At 31.0% G+C, this 22,284-nt stretch overlaps 2 protein-coding genes across 3 annotated transcripts; one reads left to right on the top strand and one right to left on the bottom strand.

Annotated features, from left to right (window-relative positions):
- Positions 1–469: 469 nt before the first annotated feature.
- Positions 470–3,867, bottom strand: LOC122506385 (E3 SUMO-protein ligase ZBED1-like). 2 transcript variants are annotated; one of them, XM_043618523.1, is made up of 4 exons: positions 3,748–3,867; positions 3,233–3,461; positions 3,086–3,170; positions 470–2,330 (listed from the first exon to the last, which is right to left on the bottom strand). In XM_043618523.1, exons 1-4 carry the CDS (start codon positions 3,804–3,806, stop codon positions 742–744), a joined length of 1,962 nt encoding a protein of 653 aa, XP_043474458.1. In that variant the 5' UTR covers positions 3,807–3,867; the 3' UTR covers positions 470–741. The 2 variants fall into 2 exon arrangements, with proteins under 2 accessions (XP_043474458.1, XP_043474459.1); XM_043618524.1 differs by lacking the exons at positions 3,086–3,170; positions 3,233–3,461; positions 3,748–3,867 and adding an exon at positions 2,816–2,849.
- Positions 3,868–14,719: 10,852 nt separating this feature from the next.
- LOC122506398 lies at positions 14,720–20,254 on the top strand. The gene is made up of 2 exons (XM_043618538.1): positions 14,720–15,378; positions 15,508–20,254. The coding sequence occupies exon 2, from the start codon at positions 16,430–16,432 to the stop codon at positions 20,252–20,254; it is 3,825 nt and encodes a 1,274-aa protein (XP_043474473.1). The 5' UTR covers positions 14,720–15,378; positions 15,508–16,429.
- The last annotated feature ends 2,030 nt before the right edge of the window (positions 20,255–22,284 follow it).

Genomic DNA, 22,284 nt, shown 5'->3' with positions numbered 1-22,284 from the left:
GAAAATAATAATTTTTTCAAAATTCGGAAAGCCATGAATTAAAAAGAAACACAACAAATTAATTGTCTATAGATACTCATAGAGACGATGGTGATACTTGGATCTGATGGTAGATGGCATTAGTGTATGTCACTGTAACTGTAGGTAAATATATTTAACACGACGTAAGAACCTAACCTATATTAGGGATGGGCGATCTCGATAAAAAAAGAATCGATTTAAAAAATCGATCTCTAAAATTTAAAATCGATTTTTTTGATTAATCGACAAAAAAAAATCGTTTTCAGAATCGATTCATTTCGATTTTCCTATAAATTAATGATCAATGAAAAATATTGCTTTCTTTTTTAATCACAGGGAATTTCGTTTGCAAATAATTAACATTAAACAAATTCAGTCTTTAAAATGCACTGAAAGTGCTTTGCTTCTTTATTATTTACATTTACTTAAACAAAATTTGTTTTCTTATAGTTCAAATTAAATTTGAAAATTCAACAGTTTTAAAAATACCGTATACATATTGAACTTACTGTACACTTAGAAGCACACTACAATTATTTAAAACCATTAAATGTTTTAATAATTATTATCATAATTATCTTTATGTCAGAAGCAGTCTTTTACAAGCACTAAAAGTGCTATATTTCTCTAATTAATATTTATTTAAATAAACAACAAAAAATAAAATAATAAAGAATTTAAATAAAAACAGTCTTGAAAGTTACTAAATTATACGTATTATTATGTTTTTGATATCACAGCATGAGGAAATCCCCACTGCTCTTCACTTAGAGAAGCCATAAATGTTAATTCTGATAAGCGATCAGGATGAATTCTACTTCGGTACTTTGTTTCTATATTAGAGGCTAAAGAAAACAAACTTTCAGACGGTACCGAAGTAGCTACGACTGGAAGATATCGAATTGCTACACTGTACACTTGTGGAAACGCAAGTTTCAACTTTTCCCAGTGTTCTATGGGATTTTCGGACCTATGAAGGACAGCTTGATTTTTATATTGCCTTAATTCCACGGGTAAGCCACCTGCTTCATCTACATTTGAAAGTGTTTTATCAACGATTTTATCGTGATGCATCCAAATGTCTGCTGAATTCTGTTTTCGAATAGGTGTCGAGGAAGTTGAAATAGGTTCAGTTAGGATCTCCATATTATGACTATTATTTGCTCTCATTTCACTGGCAATTTTTTTCATGGCGGTTGCCACAGCAAGGGCACTTTTGAAATGGATCGTTTTGAAACGAGGATCCAGAATTGTTGCTTTTGCGTAAATCGGAACATTCTCAATGTTGCGAAATCTCTCCTCGATTTCAGTCAACAGAATTTGCTTCAAGTGACGCGTTATGGGTTTCACGGCTTCCATGTTATTTAAGGAAACAGTTAAACAATTGACCATTGGGATGATAGCGCTACAAGTGACATAATCTTGCGCAGATAATTCTCGAGTAATTTGTTCTATTGGAGATAACATTTCTACTAATTCTTGCAGGGTTTCCATGTCGTCACGATTTAACATTGGTGGACTACCTTTCTGCAGAACCAGTACTGCACTTACAAGAGGAGCCATTTCAATAAATCTTTTTGCCATACTAAATTCAGAGTTCCATCTTGTATCGACGTCCTGTATTAGTCTTCGTATTGTCCCTTCTGTTTTTCCTTGTAGCAACTGCAACTTCCTTAGTTCATCGGATGCGTTCGTGCTCTGCTTGAAAAAAGTAACCAATCTCTTTACGCTCGATATTAATGCAGACAATCCAGGAGTAAATTTTATGGCATTTGTAGGAACCAATTGCAAGGAATGCGCGAAACATCCCAATTGCTTCTCTCGACCAAACGTTAAATTAATGGCTTTGACCATATTAGCCGCATTGTCGGTAATCACAGCTACGACACTTTCCAGTTCTATTTTCCAATCTTTGCAAAGGGTAGCTAGTTTTTCACTTATATACTCTCCAGTGTGAGATTCTTCCAATGGAAAAGTCCCCAATTTAATTGACTGCAATTTCTCGAATTTATAATAGTGAACGGTTAAACCTAAATAGGTTTGACAAGTCAGATTATTTTTCCATGCATCCGAGGTTAAACATAAGGCTTTAACATCGGCCAATTCCAGTTTTATTTTTTCACTTAAGAATTCGTATTTCGCATCTATCGCTCGTGTTAAAGTACGTCTGCTAGGAGGCTTGTACAGTGGTGCAGCCACTTTTATTAATTTTTTAAAACCTTTTTTTTCAGATGTGTTGAGCGTTAAGTTATCCACGGCAACCATGTAAATTAACGCATCTGTTAAAGCAACCTCTTTGTATCCTCCATCTGTAAATTATATAATAATTAATTGAAGTTCCTACATTTATTTCTAAAAAATTGAGAGACGCCTGTTTATTCCCGTTTTGAAAAAGTTCTAATCATAATTTTATCTAAATTAAAAGTTTCAATTGTAAAAAAAGATCTAAATTTATTTAATCATAATTAATTTCAAATAATGTTTTTATACTTGAATAACCACTTTTCTAAGGTTAAAAAATTCAAATGAGATTTTGATCTAAAAAAAATTGACTATTGTTTATTATAAAATATTATAGTTAATTATTATTATGTATAAGCGGTAGTAAATTTTTTAGACCAAAATCCGATTTGGAATTTTTAATAGAAACAATGGTTATTCGAGTATAAAAACATTATTTTCAATTAACATTCTGTTAAAGTAAACATTCAAAAAAATATATTTTATGATGATTTGAATTAATCGAAGTCCGAGAAAATTAAGTTTTCATAGCATAAATATTTAATTAACTTACATTTTGACAAATTCGGCATTTAAATAAATGACATCTAGAAAATAATATTAGGATAAATAACATTTTTATCAGTTTAATTTTCATCTTTTTAAGGATTGGACGGTATTCTTATTATTCAACATTATAATTATGATTAAATATATTCAGGTTTATTTAAAATTGTAACTTTTAAATTAAATAAAATTATGATTAGAATTTTTTAAAAACCGGGATAAACAGGCGTCTCAAAATTGACGTATTATTATTACTAATTATTTTAAGTTTTCTTACTTTTAAAAGAATCGATATCTTTAAAAATATCATCAATTGGCATTTGATTTTTCCGCTTCCTTGAATGTTTTTCACTATTGGTATTCTAAAATAAAAAAGTCAATAAGTTTATGAAAAATTTTCTATTTGAAAAACGTTAATTTTTACCTTCGGTTCTGCAGGAATGTCTGATAGTGTAACATCTGCCACTTGTAGTTCCGTGGTATTTTCGACAATTTTCGTTTTTCCATGTTCTGGATGATACCTTTTTAAATGATTAGTCAAATTTGTGGTATTACCAGATCTTTGAACGACGTTATTGCAAATATTGCAAACTGCAGATTTCGAGTCAACTTTGACGAAATCTTCCCAAACGCTACTTCTCGACCTTGACATTCTGCAAAACCGTTTTTTACACTATTATATTGATTATTTCACTTTCTACAACATTAAATATTTTAAAATAATTTATTGATAAAATATGAATAATTTAATATAAAATGTACCTCTTATAGCTTTTAAACTATTTATATATTACTTATATTGACTTGACGGTTAGGTTCTTAAAATAATATATGGAATAAATCGTATAAATATTACAATTATAGGTTTTAGTTTTATGTTTAAAGTTTCAAATAATTTTAAGTTACATACTTTAATATTTTAACTATTTTTTTACTTACTTGTTCTCAAAGAATAACACAAACTGCGACGTTATATTATAACCATGTGCGTGCACCATGTGTGAAAATTAAATAACATAACCTTCGCGATGTATTTACGATACAATTGTACGTACAGCCCTTATAGTTCGACTTCCTTGACGTATAATGCGTAAGTTGTAATAAGAATTGAAAGCCAATTAAATTCCTACTTTCTGTTATACTAGTCGACCATTGGCTGCTAAGGTATTTAAAACGTTTGCTACATAGAGATAAGAATAGAGTTCATGTGGAAAATTTATTTTAAATCGTTTGACAAGATCGTTCAAAAGAATCGATTTTCCTGATTAATCGAAAGTTCCAAAAATCGACTAAATATCGATTAATCGAAAGTAAAAGATCGATTCACATAAAATTGAATCGAGATCGCCCATCCCTAACCTATATTAATAACGCACACGCAAGTAAAGACACGACGATTGGTCACGGAAACCGAAAGATCGCACGATTCGTTAGAAGTACACAGATGAATCGTCCTTATATATTAAACGAGTGGAAAAATATGTACCTTCGAGAAAGAGCATTTTCTTAAATAACTTTCTAATCAAATTATGTAAATAAGTAAAAGTCGTGAAAAAAATTATGTTATATTGAGGAACAGTTCTTGAATTTAATTTGGCATGAGGAGACATTCACGTTTATTAATAAAAGGTTTTTTTCTTTCATACACGTGTGAATTTCAACTTCGAAAACATTAGGGTTAGTTCGCGACGTCAGGTGATGGACTCGGTAATGCTCGGGCGAAATCGGTTAAGTCCGCCCGCAGTCCTTCCAAAATTGGTATGTTACGTTAGAATGTCTGTTATATATTCTATCTATATGTGTAAAAAAGGTTAGAATTACCGTATTATTTCACAAACAAAAAGTGGCATCTTATTCTTTTCTAAAGAAAAATAAGACTATTTCCAATGCAGATAGTAATTTTTGTACACCGAAGGTTGCTTAATATATAACGAACTTATCATATTTTCGTATTAATGTTGAAATTATTAGCACAACGCACAAAAAATCCTCACATTCTAACGTACTTTTAGAATAAAAATAACCAAATATATTTAATATTAAAAGAAAAAGTTTCTCCGTGTACTAGCTGTCGTACCCGTCTTCGACAGTTTTCTGTTTCTACTAATACATTTAACAGGGTATCTACCAAACGGGAAAAACTGGGAATTTTCCTATCAAATTAAGAAAAAGTTTTATTATATTAATACGCTTTTAAAAAATTGCTTTTTACTTGAATTTTTATTGATGTGTAATATTTATAAAAACAGACCCAGGTCAAAATTTAAGCCCTACTTTCAGTCTAAAATATAGGTCTTATGTTAGGTTTTAGCAGTCGTAACGTAGGGTCTACTTGCGATACAATTAGTTCCAATTAGACTACTGTAACTCTAAAAACTGGGTGGAAAATTTTATAAATTTTTAATATATGAATTAAAGTACTACAAATTGACAAATATTGTTCTCTGCATTTGAATTGGTTAAAATAACTAATTTGATAATAAAAAGTCAATCACTGATTCAAATAGTAATATTTTCCTACTGAAATAGCTAATGGTAAGTAATTATTATTTTTTTCCGGTCAAATTAAATTCCCGACTATTTCCTGATTTTCCAGATTGGTAGACACACTGTTAAATGTATTGGTAGAAACTGAAACCCGTCGAAGACGGGTACGACAGCTAGTAATTAATATAAAAATTATTAAATAAAATAATCACTATTCACTTCCATCCACTGTACAATTTTTAAGTTAAAGAAAAAAATATTGATTTATATACGGTGAGAGTGAGAAGCATGTAAGGATGTAACTCTACTTAAGCGCGAAATGCACGCACTACGCCAAGATGCGTTACAACTTCAAACATTAATAACTTTTAAGGTACGTAATCAATGTTACTGAAACTTCACAGAAAACTTCTTTATATATTAATAAACAACTTTCTCACTGGAAGTTTGTCAGGAAATAAAATTTTGTAGATAAACGAAGCGCTTAAAGATTTGAAAACACATTTTCTGCATTGCATTACAAAATAATTCGTTTTTTTTGTTTTTAAAATATTTTCTTTTCTATGATCACTTTGCTTTCAGCATATTCCAAGCTTTAATTTCCTTTTTGTTTCATTAAAAAATATTTAAAATTAACCAAATTATCACGAGTTCAAGTGGTAAAGCATTGAAAATATTTTTCTCTGGAAAATGAGGTTTTTCAATTTTTTTCGAAAAGTAAAACAATTAGAAAAAAATTTATAAGGTAAAAGAGATGCAGAATTTCATTCTCTATAAGAAACAATTGTTAAATTTGCAATTTAAACTAGCTGTCGTACCCGTCTTCGACAGTTTTCTGTTTCTACTAATACATTTAACAGGGTATCTACCAAACGGGAAAAACTGGGAATTTTCCTATCAAATTAAGAAAAAGTTTTATTATATTAATACGCTTTTAAAAAATTGCTTTTTACTTGAATTTTTATTGATGTGTAATATTTATAAAAACAGACCCAGGTCAAAATTTAAGCCCTACTTTCAGTCTAAAATATAGGTCTTATGTTAGGTTTTAGCAGTCGTAACGTAGGGTCTACTTGCGATACAATTAGTTCCAATTAGACTACTGTAACTCTAAAAACTGGGTGGAAAATTTTATAAATTTTTAATATATGAATTAAAGTACTACAAATTGACAAATATTGTTCTCTGCATTTGAATTGGTTAAAATAACTAATTTGATAATAAAAAGTCAATCACTGATTCAAATAGTAATATTTTCCTACTGAAATAGCTAATGGTAAGTAATTATTATTTTTTTCCGGTCAAATTAAATTCCCGACTATTTCCTGATTTTCCAGATTGGTAGACACACTGTTAAATGTATTGGTAGAAACTGAAACCCGTCGAAGACGGGTACGACAGCTAGTAATTAATATAAAAATTATTAAATAAAATAATCACTATTCACTTCCATCCACTGTACAATTTTTAAGTTAAAGAAAAAATATTGATTTATATACGGTGAGAGTGAGAAGCATGTAAGGATGTAACTCTACTTAAGCGCGAAATGCACGCACTACGCCAAGATGCGTTACAACTTCAAACATTAATAACTTTTAAGGTACGTAATCAATGTTACTGAAACTTCACAGAAAACTTCTTTATATATTAATAAACAACTTTCTCACTGGAAGTTTGTCAGGAAATAAAATTTTGTAGATAAACGAAGCGCTTAAAGATTTGAAAACACATTTTCTGCATTGCATTACAAAATAATTCGTTTTTTTTTGTTTTTAAAATATTTTCTTTTCTATGATCACTTTGCTTTCAGCATATTCCAAGCTTTAATTTCCTTTTTGTTTCATTAAAAAATATTTAAAATTAACCAAATTATCACGAGTTCAAGTGGTAAAGCATTGAAAATATTTTTCTCTGGAAAATGAGGTTTTTCAATTTTTTTCGAAAAGTAAAACAATTAGAAAAAAATTTATAAGGTAAAAGAGATGCAGAATTTCATTCTCTATAAGAAACAATTGTTAAATTTGCAATTTAAACAACTTTAAAAATTGATCTCTTGGACAAAACTTATCCGCCTAAACTCACGCGTAATGCATTATAGCATCCAGCGCCTCAATTATAAACACGTCTTGTTCGTTTATCAGCACAATAAGAACTGATAATATATTTAAAGATGGTTAACACACAACGTAGAAATAGTACAGGTGTCTAACACCAGACAGTGCTCTTTTTGAAAATGCATATTATTTGTTTTTAGCCAGTATTGCTAACTTTCCTTGTGGGTAAAAATATTTCTCGTCTGGATTCCATTGGCTTTCCTACATAGAATTTAAATTTCGATCGAAATTTTATAGGAAACCTGTCAAAAATTTGATGTCATTTCGATCATTAATTAACTTCAATAAATTGAAACAAAATCCACAAAAAATTAAGAAAAGCTTTCTCTAAAACACTTTTTAATACCACTTTTTCAAGATACGAACTGTTTCACATTTTGCTGATTGTTCAGAATGAGTAATAGTTTCATAGTAAGAAATATATTTCATTTATATATAGATGATAGTTTTTCTCTTTTTTTCAAGTTTGAATCTAGATATTTATCTATAATATAAAAAAACAATTATTAGTCGACTGTCGTGTCTGAGTATTTAGAGCATCGAAATGATGTTTTTTTATCGAAAATGTTAGAAAGTAGAAAGTTTTTTTTTAAATGCAGGGTAATTATCTAAATAACCTTTTGGGGCAATCAGTTCAGGATGGGTACAATTTTTGTATAACAAAACCCTTCAACTTCTACAGATTGTACACTACCGGCGAAAACTGTGCGACCGCTAACATCTCGAGCTATTAAAAAACACACTCTCACAGAAACAGTGATAACTCCGTCAGAAATGAAGCTAGATGCTTTTTTTTAATTGCATTGGATAGCTTATTAAATTTCCAATGAAATGACACTATTTTCATTTGTATTGCATAAATGGAAAGCGAGATATCATGTTATAAACACAAAAAAATAATTCAATTTTTTGGGGAATTTCTTACCCTGACTTTGACTCCTGGCAAAATTTAGAAAAGTTGATGAAAAAAATTGACACTTTCAGACTAATCCTTGTAATCTAAGCTTTAAATAGATACCAAGAACAGCAAAAAATATTAACGGGTTCCCGAGATATTATAAAAATAGTCGGACCGTGCGAAGCAAAATTTTCAATCATCGTTTTTCCTAATTCGCTGTTGAGTCAGTTACGTGGCTGTGAAAAAAGTGTCGAAAATGAATTTTACCAAGTACATACTTAATGGGATTCACTTTTTAAATATCATTATATAATAAATTAAATTAAAAAGTGGATCCCAGTAAGTATGTACTTGGTAAAATTAATTTTCAACACTTTTCTCACAGCCACGTAACTGACTCAATAGCGAATTAGGGAAAACGATGATTAAAATTTTGCTTCGCACGGTCCGACTATTTTTGTAATATCTCGGGAACCCGTTAATATTTTATCTGTTTTTGGTCTCTATGTAAAGCTTAGATTACAAGAAATAGTCTGTGAAAGTAACAATTGTCTTCATCCGCTTTTCTAAATTTTGACAAGAGTCAAAATCAGGGTAAGAAATTCCCCAAAAAATTGAATTATTTTTTTATGTTTATAACATGATATAAAAATAGTGTCATTTCATTGGAAATTTAATAAGCTGTCCAATGCAATTAAAAAAAAGCATCTAGCTTCATTTCTAAAGGAGTTATCACTATTTCTGTGCAAGTGTGTTTTTTAATAGCTCGAGGTGTTAGCGGTCGCACAATTTCCGCCAGTACACTGTGGAGCAGAATGTTAAAAAAGTTGGCATTAAATGTATTTTTCATTGGAAATTATTGACATTAAAGATTTTAAAGTTTTTTGGGTTGCTGATTACGAAAATGAAGTCAGTTTTTAAAAATTCAAAATGGCGGAAATTTTTTGAAAATTTTTACGAAATCGTTTGAAACTAGATATTCGTGTACTTTTGAGGTCGCTGATTACGAATATAAAGTCAGTTTTTAAAAATTTTAAATGGCGGATCCAATATGGCGAATATTTTTTTAAAAAATCTACGAAATTGCTTGAAATCAGATTTTGAGGTAGCTGCTTACGAATGTAAAGTAAGGTTTCTAAAATACATAATGAAAAAATTTTTTAAAAAAATAAAAAATATCAAAAAATTTAATATGGCGAATATTTGTTAAAAATGTTAACAAAATCGTTTGTAACTTTATCTTTATTAGTTTTTTGTGTACCTGATTATAAATCGTATTTTAACTTCTAAAAATTAATAATGTTGAAAATGTAAAGGCTTATCCTGATATTTTTAAAATACTATATTTTGAAACTAATTTACCTGGTAAAATTTTATAAATTAAATGTGTTGATTTAGAATGAAAATTTTAAAACTTTACGTAAATAAATAAAAATAATAACAATAATAAAATTAAACATATGAAAATTTTTATTTGATAACGTCATTTTTGAACTGTATTTTAAAATAAATTACAATTGTAAAAAAATAGAAGATGAAGAAGAAACAGAAGAGAAAAAGATTATGGAATAGAATATAGAAGAATCAACATTAATTGTGTAATAAGGTTTTCAATAAAATTCCTCAGTCGCTTTCGGTGTCATCAGTGTCAACTTCAAAATCACTCATTGAGTCACAACTGCACGGAAAAAAATTAATCTCTAAACTTGAAATAATATTAATTTGAAGTCCAATGAAATATAAGTGTATCTAAATTAAACATTATAGTCACAATTACTGTGATAAGTTGTGTTTGATTCTGTCAAACTTTATACCAGAAAACGCCATAAATTCACATCTCTGATTTAGAGATTTGTTAATTTCACAACCTTTTTAATATGAATTAGGTACATTGTGTTTTAAGTTAATCAGTGACAAAAAAGATTTAAACCATTTTAATTAGTAGTATAGCTAGGAGAGTTCTAGGACAGTTGCTCGGTCGGTAAGGTAGATTTCTAAATAGTATAGTTTCAAGTGGCTTAGAAGGGGTGCTCTACCTTACCGACCGAGTTTAGTTCCTGCTGCCACCGCTAGATGGCGCCACTTACAAATTCCAAACCCCTTGGCGGGAAATTTAAAAATTTAATTTCAAACTTTCAAGTGTATTAGAAGGGGTGCTCTACCTTACCGACCGAGTTTAGTTCCTGCTGCCACCGCTAGATGGCGCCACTTACAAATTCCAAACCCCTTGGCGGGAAATTTAAAAATTTAATTTCAAACTTTCGAGTGTCTTAGAAGGGGTTCTCTGTTTTACCGACCGATTTTTTTAGTGCCGGCTGCCGCCGATGGATGGCGCCACTAGCGAATTCAAACTTGCTTGGCGGGAAATTTAAAAATTTTATTTTGGAAATTTAAAGTCTATTGGAAAGGGTGTTCTGCTTTACCGACCATTGAGTTCCGGCTGCCTCCGAGAGATGGCGTTACCATCGAATTCAAACCGCGGGAAATTTAAAAATTTATTTGAAAAATTCAAACCGCTTGGACAGTGAGCCGCCATTTTGTTTTACCGACAGAGTTTAACTACTAATTGTCTGTAATATATTTTTGCTAAAAGGTGTTATTGACTGAGTTTACCACTAAGTAAAAAGGTAAGTTTTGACACTATTTTATCAACAGATTAATAATTTTTGAAATACTAATTAAGTTCACTAAGTTAATTTAATAAATAATGTATTTATTTATTCAAGTTGCAATTTATTATTTATAACTAATTAATATTAGATCCTCTTTTTTAATATGAATAATTAAATGTTGTTATATTTATATAATAATTGTATGTTTGTTATATTTCTATAAAATTGTTTATTAATAACGGTAAGTAAGTAATATGCACATTTTTTCATTATAATTTTAATGTAGTTCATTTAAAAACTCAGTGTTAAGTTTGATTTGAATTTCGCGCTGATTTCATTTTCGATATTCTCATATCTAATTTCCGCCAGACCTGAGAGAATACAAATGCTCTAATTGGTTTATTCTTTTGATAAAGAAATTATTTACTTTCTACTATAAAATTTATAAGAAAAAATAAATGTGTTTATAATTTTAAGCTTTTAATTAATAATAATAATATTTTATTAATCATCTTAATAATTAATAAATATTTTCATAAATTTATTTTAGAAATTCACGTGTGTACTTTCCTGATTTTTATACTATTTTATGTATGGCGGGAATTTTTAAAGTTTCAATTATTCAACGTAATAAATTTATTATTGTTTACGTTTATAAAAATGAAATTATAACTTTCTACTTTAGTTGAACTTTTTTCTTGATGCATTAACTAAAAAATCATTGAAAATCGAAATTCTTATGAAAATTATGAAAAAATGTGGGAAATTATGTCAACTGTTCATCCCTGAGCCACCATGTTTTTAACGAACCTGTCATATATTGAATTACATTGGATTGTCATAACTCAAAGTTAGTTTATTTCATAATTAGTTATAATAATTTAAAATGGTAAGTGCTAATTATTTATATAATTCGAATAAAATAAAAATACTTATACTAACACCTATGTTTTTTTTTCTAAAGGTTCTCAAGAAATTAATAGTATACTGTTTCTGCAACGCTGAAAACTGTCAATATCGTCAACTCCAGAGAGAAATTGTAAGTAACCATTATTATTCGAAATTTCAATTATATATACTTAACTAGATTATATATAAATATTTTGATATTTCCACGTTAGAGTGTAAAATATTCACATATTTTACACTAGTTCATTACATGAAAATTTATAGGTTAGACTTCAAGTCAACAAGTTGTATTGTCAGCAAAAATAGTACATTTTTTCACATTTGTTTACAAAATGTATTGGTTAGACTGAAAATTCACAAATTAAAATGTTATAAAAGTGTAAATTCTTTACGATTGTTCACAAAATTTATAGGTTAGACTTGAAGTCAACAAGTTGTATTGTCAGCAAAAAAAAAAAAAAATGGTAAATTTTTCACATTTGTTTATAAAATGTATTAGTTAGACTGAAAATTCACAAATTAAAATTTATAGGTTAGACTTGAAGTCAACAAGTTGTATTGTCAGCAAAAATGGTAAATTTTTCACATTTGTTTACAAAATTTATAGGTTAGACGTGCAATTAGCAAGTTTTAACATTAGAAAAAAATTGTATTTTAAATTTAGTGACTAATGTTCAAGAAGAAAAGATGTTAATGTGAGAGTAAAAATTTTTTTATTAGATGATACTTTTTTTCTTTTCAATATATTTTATTTGAATGTTTTTTTTTTAATTTAATTTATTTAATTATATTTATATTTATTTTTTTCTCAGAATGAAATTGAAATTGCAATTGAAGCAATGCGAGATATGGAATACAATCCCGAAGTTCCTCAACTTTTTATTAGAAGACCTCCTCGATGGGATCAACATCTCAATCAACAAGTAGAAAATGTTGAAAATTTGCCACCGATTCATGGAGAAAATTTAGGTGTTGAAAATTTGCCACCGATTCATGGAGAAAATTTAGGTGTTGAAAATTTGCCGCCGATTCATGGAGAAAATTTAGGTGTTGAAAATTTGCCGCCGATTCATGGAGAAAATTTAGGTGTTGAAAATTTGCCACCGATTCATGGAGAAAATTTAGGTGTTGAAAATTTGCCACCGATTCATGGAGAAAATTTAGGTGTTGAAAATTTGCCACCGATTCATGGAGAAAATTTAGGTGTTGAAAATTTGCCACCGATTCATGGAGAAAATTTAGGTGTTGAAAATTTGCCGCCGATTCATGGAGAAAATTTAGGTGTTGAAGTTTTGCCGCCGATTCAGAGGATACCATTTGTTTACGATCCAACAGGAGATCCTGCCCCTTGGATCCGCACGAGAACTCGGCCTCGATTGCCAGTTCCACTTTCACCTTTAGTACAAGTGGAAGAAGGTATGGAAGTACAGGAAGAAAATGCACAAGGTGAGGTACCTGCTCCGCTGCTCGCACCAGTACATCAACCTGTACCAGAACCTTATGAGCCACCGGCTGCAAGAGCAGTACATCGAATAGCTCATATTCCTAGAGTTGCAGTACCACGAGCGAATCCACAACAACTCCCACGTGTACAAGCAGGACCTGCTCCAAGAAGAAGAATAATAGAAATTGCTGCTCTTCCTCTCAGAGGAACAACTCACCAACGTCTCACATAGTCTTTGAAGAGGTTGGCCACAGCGTCAACGAGAAAAAAGCGATAACTGTTTTTGAAAAATTTTTTTTGTTTAGTTTTAAAAGATTGAATTCCTTTTTTCTTTTATTTTTTAGTTTTTATTTTTAATATTTCTCCAAAGTATTTGGATTTCAAATCTCAATTCAATCTTTTTTTCATTTTATTTTTGTTTCCATTTTTATGTCGGCAAATGCATTTTTTTTTGTTTAGTTTTAAAAGATTGAATTCCTTTTTTCTTTTATTTTTTAGTTTTTATTTTTAATATTTCTCCAAAGTATTTGGATTTCAAATCTCAATTCAATCTTTTTTTCATTTTTATGTCGGCAAATGCATTTTTTGTTTAGTTTTAAAAGATTGAATTCCTTTTTTCTTTTATTTTTTAGTTTTTATTTTTAATATTTCTCCAAAGTATTTGGATTTCAAATCTCAATTCAATCTTTTTTTCATTTTTATGTCGGCAAATGCATTTTTTGTTTAGTTTTAAAAGATTGAATTGCTTTTTCTTTTATTTTTTAGTTTTTATTTTTAATATTTCTCCAAAGTATTTGGATTTCAAATCTCAATTCAATCTTTTTTTCATTTTATTTTTGTTTCCATTTTTATGTCTGCAAAAATGCATTTTTTTGTTTAGTTTTAAAAGATTGAATTGCTTTTTCTTTTATTTTTTAGTTTTTATTTTTAATATTTCTCCAAAGTATTTGGATTTCAAATCTCAATTCAATCTTTTTTTTCATTTTATTTTTGTTTCCATTTTTATGTCTGCAAAAATGCATTTTTTTGTTTAGTTTTAAAAGATTGAATTGCTTTTTCTTTTATTTTTTAGTTTTTATTTTTAATATTTCTCCAAAGTATTTGGATTTCAAATCTCAATTCAATCTTTTTTTCATTTTATTTTTGTTTCCATTTTTATGTCTGCAAAAATGCATTTTTTTGTTTAGTTTTAAAAGATTGAATTGCTTTTTCTTTTATTTTTTAGTTTTTATTTTTAATATTTCTCCAAAGTATTTGGATTTCAAATCTCAATTCAATCTTTTTTTCATTTTATTTTTGTTTCCATTCTTATGTCTACAAATGTATTTTTTGTTTATTTTTAAAATCTGAATTTTTTTATTTCAAATGTATAATTATGTGAGAAAAAGTTTAGTTACTTAAACATGTGCATATTTACTAGTTATATATAAACTATTATTATTTTGTTATATATTGTATTATATATTGTATTTTATTTTCTTTAATTTAAATGTGTTTTTATTTTAATATTGACTTGATAGTAGCTTAATTAACATTGACTTGTTATTACTTTTTTTTACCTAACCCCAATTTAATTGTTATTTAACCTTAATTCAACTTAAATTCACTATTAATTTTTTTTATTATAAACTTCATTTTAACTTGAAAATTAACTAATATTTAATTTAAAAAATTTATAATTATTAAGTAAAATTTAACTTATAGTAATATAAGTAGTTTAATTGAAGTCAACCTTTACGTCATATATTTCCAAAGTGCATCTATTTACTACTTATGTATTATGTTTATTATAATTATTGTTTTTAATTAAAGTTAAATAATTTTCTTGTTAACATATAACTCAATATACCATTTCAAATTTCGCGCGTTACCGACGGTGTGATGAATTGAAGAAGCTTCACTCAGCCACCACACATACCGCGTGGTGAGAGTGCACAGTTGGGTGAGCATGTGGTGGGGTGTGCGCGCGGTGGGGGTAGGTCCATAAGAGTTGTCGTTCCACCGTTGATCAGCACATTCTGTTCACAGCGTCGTCGTGGGTAGTCAACTATGGAGCATTGGTGTAGCTGCTACCAATGTCACCTGATGAAGGTGTCCGTGCATAATGTAAGTATAATATAATATAATATAATATAATATAATATAATATAATATAATATAATATAATATAATATAATATAATATAATATAATACAATATAATATAGCATAGTATAATCTATTTTCTTGTTTTTAGTTACAGAATCCAGACAATGAGGTGCCGCTACCTCCAACACCACCCCCTGCGTCACCACCCACGTACCAATGGTACAGGTTAGAGACGCCATCTTTTGTGGAGCTGGGGTCTCCGCCGATACCTAGAGCACAGTCAACCCCACAAGCCAGGTCGATGACTCCGCAACAGGGGTTACCTACAACCCCGCCAGGGATTCCACCACGGTCAAGGTCACCTTCACCAGTACCACGACTCGAAGAGAGGGTGCCAGTAGAATCAAGGTTGCCAGTGGTAAATCCCCAAGCGGTCAACGATCAGCGCATGCAACACCGTCGTCATCGTCGCCAGAGACGACTAACTGTTAATATCACTATTAATAATTTTTAATAAAGAAGTTTTCATATAAAATGTATATACTTTCTGCGCAAGAGTAAAAAAAAAAGTGTGAATAATGAGTCTGACTTGGAGTAATGTGAGTATAATGCGCATGCGTGATAGGTTGGAGTGGGGGTAAATGGTATAGTGCGCATGCGTGAAAGGTAGGAGTGGGGATTTCGGGGTATATATTCAGGGATTTTAGCGAGTTTAGTCAGTAGCTGTTTTGTTCACAGATTCAGCGGTTCCAACAGCAGCAGCAGCAGCAGCATCAGCAGATTCCCCTTGCCATCACTAATTGTCTTTTTTTTTGTTATATTTACTGTCTTTTTTTTTTTTTGTTATATTTACTGTCTTTTTTGTTATATTTACTGTCTTTTTTTGTTACATTTACTGTATTTATTGCATTTACTTTATATTGGTTTGTAGGTTAAGTTCTTTAGTTTGTAAGTTCGTTTTGTTTAGTATAAGTTTGTTAGTTTGTAAGTGTGTTCTTTTGTTAGCTTGTAAGTGTGTTCTTTATTCTTTTTTTTTGTTAGCTTGTAAGTGTTTAATTTTAGGTGCAGAGATGAAGCGTAAGGCGAAGACTACCGATGGACCACGTAAGCATCCAAATTACGGTACAATCCTTGATGAGAGTGATGTAACTGTTACTCTCATCAAGGAGGCTCTAGAGTTGATTCCTCTTTTAGACGACGTCAATTTAAGACGTTCATTCGTTGAGAGATGGGTTGTAGAATGCTCACAACATGAAAACGTATTATCGAGCATTCTCAAGTCGATGTACTTCACACATCAAAAGCAAAGATGTGTGAGCATTCTACAATCCATCATAAGGTTTCGCGCATTATTTGAGTCCCACGTAGTAGATGGCTCTGGAATCGGTGACCCAGACATTAATAAACGTGTTCGCTGGGAAGAATGTGAGAGTGCGTTTGCGTGTAGGCTGTACACTAATATGGTCCTGAATCTAGTGCACATTGATGTTAGTGCGTTTTTGGATGATGCGTCTAGACTTTTTCAGGACCGCATTAGAGATGCTATTAACAAATATGGTCCTATTTTGGTGTATGGTGTTCTCATTGCCAACTTTAAAAGGGTTGAGAATGAGGAAGAAGTAGTTAAGCCAATCCCGTTTGGAACTAAGGCTAACAGCATCTTCCCCACAACCCTTTTAGATGATTGGTTTGATGAGAACATCAAGCAGCCAATCTTGCGCAGTGTAGAAGAGTTTTACGCAAAGGGTTCAAATTGGAATCTTCAGTCTATTATAAGACTTGAAGTGAATGTAAATAAATACAATCCAATGCGTGCGAGCTCATACATTGATCTACCTTCACAAATTAAAAGAAAGAAAGCCTGTATTAACGTGCAAAACAAAGATAACGAGTGCTTTAAGTGGGCGGTACTGTCAGCCTTACATCCAAATGTCGTGAGAAGTGATCGTGTTTCCAACTATAAAGAATTTGAAAATGAGTTAAATTTTGACGGAATAGATTTCCCAGTAACGTTAAAAAATGTCTCGAAATTTGAAAAATTAAATGATATTTCAATTAATGTCTATGGTTTATCAAAATACTATGGGGACTTCTCAACACATCCTCTCCATCTCACTGCGGAAAAAAGAGATAAGCATGTAAATCTCTTGTATGTTGCCGACATGTATGCGGATGAAAGTGTTGACAGTAATGTATTGTATGACGATGATGGTTTTATGAATTTCCATTATGTATGGATAAAAAATTTGTCACATCTTGTTTCGAAACAATTGTCTGCTAAAAATGGTAAAAAACATATCTGTGACCGATGCTTACACTACTTTTCATCTGTAGATAGATTGAATGCTCACCTTGAAAATTGTAAAAAAATGAATGAGTGTAAAGTAACGTTACCAAAACCTGACAAGAGTCTGATTACATTTAAAAATTATAAGAATAAAGAAAAGGTGCCATATGTAATTTACGCCGACTGTGAAAGTCTACTTCTTCCCGCCGATGAAGATGTAGACAATTTAAGTAAGACTGAGGTATTCCAGCGTCACAAATTGTTAAGCATAGGCTATTATATAAAATGCAGCTACGATGAATCATTATGTAAATATGTACCATGTCCGAAAAATGAATCCGACCCTGCCAAATGGTTTACTGAGGAATTAAGGCAATTATCTGAAAAAATTGATAATGTATTTAAAAATCCGATACCAATGAATGCCTTAACTCCTCAAGAAATCAGTGACTTCAAGCGAGCGACAATATGTCACATTTGTAATGAGAAAATACCGGCAAGCGAAAAGAAAGTCCGCGATCATTGTCACCTTACTGGCAAATATAGGGGTGCTGCCCATGAATCGTGCAATCTAAACTATCAAGATTGTCAAACGATCCCCGTAGTCTTCCACAATTTAAGCGGTTACGATGCCCATTTTATAATTCACGCGATCTCGACGAGCTTTGAAGGAAAAATTGACCTCCTCCCCATTAACAAAGAGAAGTATATCTCTTTTACTAAACATGTCAAGGGGAGTGAGGTCAAATTTCGATTCATTGACTCATTGCGATTTATGGCAGCATCCCTAGAGAAACTCGCATCGTACCTAGACGAGTACAAAATCGTCAACTCCGTTTTTGCCAGTACGGTGACAGATCCGGATAAAATAAAATTACTAACGCGTAAAGGTGTGTTCCCTTACGAGTACTTTGACTCCAAAAGCAAACTCGACGAAACCGAATTACCCCCCATAGAGAAATTTTATAGTACTCTGTATGACGCCGGTATTTCTGATGACGAGTATGCGCATGCGCAAAATGTATGGACCGAGTTTGACTGTAAAAATCTATGCGACTATGTACATTTGTATATGAAAACTGATGTATTGTTACTTGCGGATGTCTTTGAAAATTTTCGAAAAGAATGTGTTAAAGCGTACGGGTTAGATCCTGCTCACTATTATACGACCCCCGGTTTAACTTGGGATGCTATGCTCAAGTACACGAGCATAGGATTGCAACTTATAACTGACATCGATATGATTATGTTTGTTGAGTCTGGTATTAGAGGTGGCATTAGCCAATGTTGCAACCGATATACTAAAGCAAATAATCCGTATATGGAGAAATTTGACAAAAATGAAGATACAAGCTATATTATGTACTTCGATGCCAATAATCTATATGGCTGGGCAATGGCTCAAGCGCTCCCTTATGGTGGCTTCAAATGGGTTGATAATGTTGACAACTCCTTCGATTTTAATGTGCCTGACGATTCACCTGTTGGGTACATACTCGAAGTTGACTTGGAGTATCCTGAAAATCTCCACGATACTCACAAAGATATACCATTTTGCGCAGAAAATGCGAAACCACCCCTCTCGAAACAGGAGAAATTATTAACAACTCTCCAACCAAAAGAAAAATATGTGATCCACTACCGCACTTTAAAACAAGTTGTCGCCAACGGCATTAAGCTTGTTAAAATTCATCGAGTCTTACAGTTTAAGCAATCAACATGGCTTAAACCATATATAGACTATAATACGATGATGCGAACCAACGCCAAGAATGAGTTCGAGAAAAATTTGTTCAAGCTCATGAACAATGCGGTATACGGTAAAACAATGGAAAATGTCCGTAAACATGTCGACATTAAGCTTGTCACCCAATGGTTTGGCCGCTATGGAGCTGAAGCCCTTATTTCTCGCCCGAATTTCCATAGTCGAGCGATATTCGACGAAAATCTGGTTGCCATTGAACTGCGTAAAACCGAGGTACTACTCAACAAACCAATCTATGTGGGGTTAAGTGTGCTCGATGTTTCCAAAACGCTTATTTACGATTTTCACTACGGGTATATGTTAAAAAAATACGGTGACAATTGTAAACTGATGTATACCGATACAGACAGTCTAATCTATGAAATTAAATGTAAAGATGTCTACAATGACATGAAAAATGACATCCAAAAGTTCGATACGTCAGACTATCCCGCAAACAACGTGTACGGCATTCCGCAAGCCAACAAAAAGATTCTCGGTCTAATGAAAGACGAATGTAACGGCAAGATCGTTACCGAATTTGTTGGCTTGCGGAGTAAGATGTACAGCGTACGTGTTGAAGGTCAAGACATTATTAAAAAAGCTAAAGGCATTAAATCCGGCGTTGTTAAAAAGAGTATTCACTTTGATGATTATGTAAAATGTCTGAGAGATTTTGACATTCAAACTCGAACGCAATATAACATTAGATCGCGGTTACACAATGTCGAAACTGTAAAACAGATAAAAGTAGCCTTAAGTCCGCAAGACGACAAACGGTATTTGTTACCGGGGAGTACCGATACTCTACCGTGGGGACATTATGCGATCCCTAAAATCGACGAATTATTTTGTAAAACATGATTGTAAAAAAAATAAAAGGTTTGTTAATAAATAATGCAATTATATACAATTTCCATGTGTTTTTATTTAAAAAATCCTTCCATATATACATAATAACATGATTAAAACTTATATTAATTTAAATGTGCAAATCGCCCCTAGTAACTTAACGCAAATGCCAATCAACCAGCAAAGCAATCAAAGATTAATGTTAGCGTAGAATCTCTTTATAAATCAAAATTACTTCCAACAACAGACCTTTACAATGCCAGTGCCAACTGATTTGATTCATTATTGATTCATTATTGATTCATTGTTGATTCATTATTGATTCATTATTGATTCATTGTTGATTCATTATTGATTCATTATTGATTCATTGTTGATTCATTATTGATTCATTATTGATTCATTATTGATTCATTATTGATTCATTATTGATTCATTATTGATTCATTGTTGATTCATTATTGATTCATTGTTGATTCATTGTTGATTCATTATTGATTCATTATTGATTCATTATTGATTCATTATTGATTCATTATTGATTTAATGTTAATTAAATTTGGCACTGGCAGTGTAAAGGTCTGTTGTTGGAAGTAGTTTTGATTTATAGAGAGGTTCTACGCTAACATTAATCTTTGATTGATTTGCTGGTTGATTGACATTTGCGTTAAGTTACTAGGGACGATTTGCGAATAATAGATTATACATTTGCTTTATCTTCCCACGTATTGTGAGAATTATCAAAGCCAAGCCATTTGACAAGAACTTTGTTTCCACGTGTCTTGAGAATTTTTTCCACAAGATAAATATCTGAATATTTTACTTTAAGAAGTTCCTCTTCATAAAATCCTCCGCTGATGGGTTGATCCTGGTAATCCTTGAGCTTGTAAGTCACTGGTTGAGTTGATACAACTTGATCCACGGTGAATATTTCTGTTGTCCAATTGGGTGTATATCCTTTCTCGAAAACGTTTTTATATTTGCTTACTCGAACTTTGTCACCAATTTTATACTTTGGTCGTCTTAAAGGAATTTTTCTCAGTTTAGAGATCCTTTCTTTTAAAATTTCAACGTCTTCTGAAGTAACATCTTTAGGCTTCATTCCAATTGTTCTATGTTTTGTATTATTGTAGTTGGAAATAAGAGTAGGCAATATATCATACCACTTGTAATTTCCTCGTAAACTAAATTGCATCCACATTTTTCTTTTTAGTGTTCGATTGAACCGTTCAACAATAGAAGCCTTCATATTACTGTATGTTGAGTAAAAATTTATTTTATGCTTTTTCATTAATGCTTCAAATTGTGAATTATAGAATTCTTTTCCTTTGTCACTATGCAAGTTTTTTGGTATACGTTTTTTAGCAAATATAGATTGCATTGCATGAGAAACATCTTTTCCATTTTTACTTTTTACTGGAACAGCCCAAGCATATTTCGAAAATATGTCTATAACTGTTAGTAAATACTTGAAACCTTTATTTATTCTTGAATAAGGTATCATTTCTACTAAATCTGCTTGCCATGTCTCATCAATATCACGCATTTCAACTCGCCGTCGAGGATAATTTTTTCTAGCCTGAGTATGAAGTTCATTCACTACTGTTAATTTTTTGTTGTTCATTCTCGAGAGCACTTAAGCGAGTATCCAATTCACTAATAATTTCAGCTGTTCGATAAGATAAGTCTTGATTTATATCTTTTTCAAAATTTTTTATTTTTTCTGTAATAGAGTCTTCAAGAACTTTTAGAAATAAGTTGTTATTGTCCACCTCTGATCTAAGTGAGGCACTAGCTTCATACAATAAACGCACTTCGTGTTTTATCATATGTCGTACAAGTTTTAAATTGACAGCGTCGTTTTCTTCTTCAGCGTTAGCAAGATTAGAGAGTTTTCTTCCTTCAACGTCAAAGTTACCTTGAGAATTAAGTTTAAAACCAACTCCAGGAGGCCCTCGTCTTGCTGTTCCTCTTTGATTGAGAGGATGTCCGAACACGTCAATGCTCATTGTTGAAATGAATGATATTTGCTAAAACACATC

The sequence above is a fragment of the Leptopilina heterotoma genome, unplaced genomic scaffold (assembly GCF_015476425.1).
Source record: "Leptopilina heterotoma isolate Lh14 unplaced genomic scaffold, ASM1547642v1 Lhet_417, whole genome shotgun sequence".
NCBI classification, from domain to species: Eukaryota; Metazoa; Arthropoda; class Insecta; order Hymenoptera; family Figitidae; genus Leptopilina; species Leptopilina heterotoma.
Note: the sequence above shows the minus strand (reverse complement) of the source record. Positions and strands in the feature narration are given on the sequence as shown.

What these genes read in the sequence shown, in the direction of transcription:
- LOC122506385 (XM_043618523.1), bottom strand. Translation starts at nt 3,806, where the DNA reads ATGGTGCACGCACATGGTTATAATATAACGTCGCAGTTTGTGTTATTC. An exon ending in GTGTTATTCTTTGAGAACAA is followed by an intron (nt 3,462 to 3,747) that starts GTAAGTAAAAAA and finishes ACGGTTTTGCAG; the next exon opens with AATGTCAAGGTCGAGAAGTA. An exon ending in ACATTCCTGCAGAACCGAAG is followed by an intron (nt 3,171 to 3,232) that starts GTAAAAATTAAC and finishes TTTTTATTTTAG; the next exon opens with AATACCAATAGTGAAAAACA.
- LOC122506398 (XM_043618538.1), top strand. Translation starts at nt 16,430, where the DNA reads ATGAAGCGTAAGGCGAAGACTACCGATGGACCACGTAAGCATCCAAAT.